The sequence below is a fragment of the Alosa alosa genome, chromosome 13 (genome assembly GCF_017589495.1).
Source record: "Alosa alosa isolate M-15738 ecotype Scorff River chromosome 13, AALO_Geno_1.1, whole genome shotgun sequence".
In the NCBI taxonomy this organism is placed as follows: Eukaryota; Metazoa; Chordata; class Actinopteri; order Clupeiformes; family Clupeidae; genus Alosa; species Alosa alosa.
In genome coordinates, this window is record NC_063201.1 from 3953436 (window position 1) to 3955935 (window position 2500).

Below are 2500 nucleotides of genomic sequence, written 5' to 3' on the forward strand. Positions count from 1 at the left end.
TAATGTTCCGCCAACCTCTCTCCACACACACACACACATACACACACACACACAACCTCATAATGCTTTAATTTCACTAGCAGGAGATGAAACGGCACTATAAACACTTGATGGCTTCCAACTTTTCTTCTGCCTCTCCCTCCTCCCCCTCCCCTCCCTCCCTCCCCCTCTCCTCTCCCCTCCCTCTCCTCTCTCTCCCTCCCTCTCTCGCTCTCCCTCTCTCTCCTCTCTCTCCCTCTCTCTCTCTCTCTCCCTCTCTCCCTACCTCCTTCTATCTGGCTTCTACAGATTTATTTAAATAAGCTGCTCTGTGTTATTGTTGAATTCCTGAGTTTAGTGCTTTTGGTCAGTCTACGGCTCTCTGATCTCATCTGCCAAAACTCTCTCCAGCCAACACACACACACACACACACACACACACACACACACACACACACAGGCAGGTACATGCACACAGGTACAAGGCAGGTACATGCACCTCTCCACACACACACACACACACACACTCTCACCCACTCAGATCCGGTATGTTTACGGTCTTTGAGCTACTATCCGGCTGTGGTCAACATTATCACCACAGAGATGATAAAAATACTGTGTGTGTGTGTGTGTCTTCATGTATATGTATACACACAGCGTTTCCTTCCACCCGTAAATCCATCCATGAAGCCATCAGAAAAAGAGATTAGTGAAGAGAATTTTGCTTGAATGCCAAATATCAAGTATAAGACTGGGCAGTGTGTATGTATGTATGTGTATGTGTATTTGTGTGTTTGTGTGTGTATGTATGTATGTGTATGTGTATGTGTATTTGTGTGTTTGTGTGTGTGTGTGTGTGTGTGTGTGTTCTTCGGCATAACTGTGCATATTAGTGTTTATTCACTATATGTATCTGTGTTTTCTATTGTGACAGTCTGTGGAACATTTCCGTAAAGTTAACACCCAAACACCAAGCACCCCCAGAAGCTTTTTTCCCCTTGGTCGAACACTGGTCGAGTTAGCGCTATCAGCCGAATGGCTAATGGAATCAGCGGTGTATCTCGTAAATTACCCCACTAATAATGATAATGCCCAGAATGGTACCAAAATTACCCCACTAATAATGATAATGCCCAGAATAGTACCAAAATTACCCCACTAATAATGATAATGCCCAGAATAGTACCAAAATTACCCCACTAATAACGATAATGCCCGGAATAGTACCAAACTTCTACAGTAGTACAAATAGGGTCTGTACTTATAAAAGAAGCATGGGCGTTTGGCTCGAGGTCATGGTGCAAAGGACCCTGGGGTGAAATTACTCCGAACCATCCCTTTAACTAGACCTTCACATATTGGTAAAGACAGATATGCAGTGCAAGATTGACCCCTACTTGAGCAATCCCATAGTGCCTCACCAGGTTGCCATGGTGTCCGAGTCCGGCAGATGGCATGTCTTCTCGTCTGGGTTGAGGACTCTTGGAGTGAGGACGAGCTGGGCATCCACACTCACCACGGGCCTCGACCTGATAACAGAGACAGATGGAGACGGAGATAGAGAGATGGACAGATGGACAGATGAAGGTGGAGAGAGATATAGGAGAGAAGGAGAGAGGGATGAAAAGTGAGAATGAGAAAAAAAAGAAAGAAAGAAGAAGACAGATGAGAGACATAAAGATGGAAAGTAGAGAAACTTGATTTAAAATGGGTTGGAGTGACATATGATATGGTGCTGTGGAATTCAACTATTTTAAGTGTCTTACATTAGCCAAATACACTCACTGCCTCTTTCTCTCTTTCTTTCTTTCTTTCTTTCTTTCTTTCTGTCTGTCTGTCTGTCTGTCTGTCTGTCTGTCTGTCATACACACACACACACAGTCACACACACACACACACAGCCAAGACACACACACACACACACACACACACACACACACACACACACACACACACACACACACACACACACACACACACACACTCATACCCTCACACAGTCTGAGACGGGAGCTAAACCCCCAGCTCTACTCAGCCATAGGAAACAGAGTATTAGTGGTGAGGAAACATTAGCTTAAATATACACAAACTAGGTAATCACTTTAACAGGGCTGCGGCCATGTTTTCCCCAAGCCATAAAAGTGTTTGTGCGAGTGTCAGTGTGTGTGTGTGTTTGCGAGTGTGAGTACTGGAGTCAGTGTTCTAGACTTAAGGAACATAGGTTGAGGGAAGACTGCATGTTTTGGGAGAATTTGTAAGAAATATGCTACATGATGACGCATTATGATCCACTATACGAGCCATATTGGGGCAACGTGGGCTTTGGGAAGTGAATGTGTGTGTGTGTGTGTGTGTGTGTGTCTGTGTGTCTGTGTGTGTCTGTGTCTGAGAGTCTGAGCAGGAACATATCAAAATATTGGCATGTCTACAAGCAGACATATTTTCATCACTGGTCCATGTGGAAAATAAATGGTGTAAAAACAAAGATTTTTTCACTCACATGACACAGACACAGTCACAC

The 2500-nt window shown here is 44.4% G+C and overlaps 1 protein-coding gene across 1 annotated transcript in view; it reads right to left on the minus strand.

Moving 5' to 3' along the window:
- itga8 (integrin, alpha 8) overlaps positions 1 to 2500 on the minus strand; it is an 86244-nt gene that overhangs the window by 43877 nt on the left and 39867 nt on the right. Inside the window, 1 exon segment of the mRNA XM_048261116.1 lies at positions 1401 to 1508. Coding sequence (XP_048117073.1) covers positions 1401 to 1508 — 108 coding nt within the window.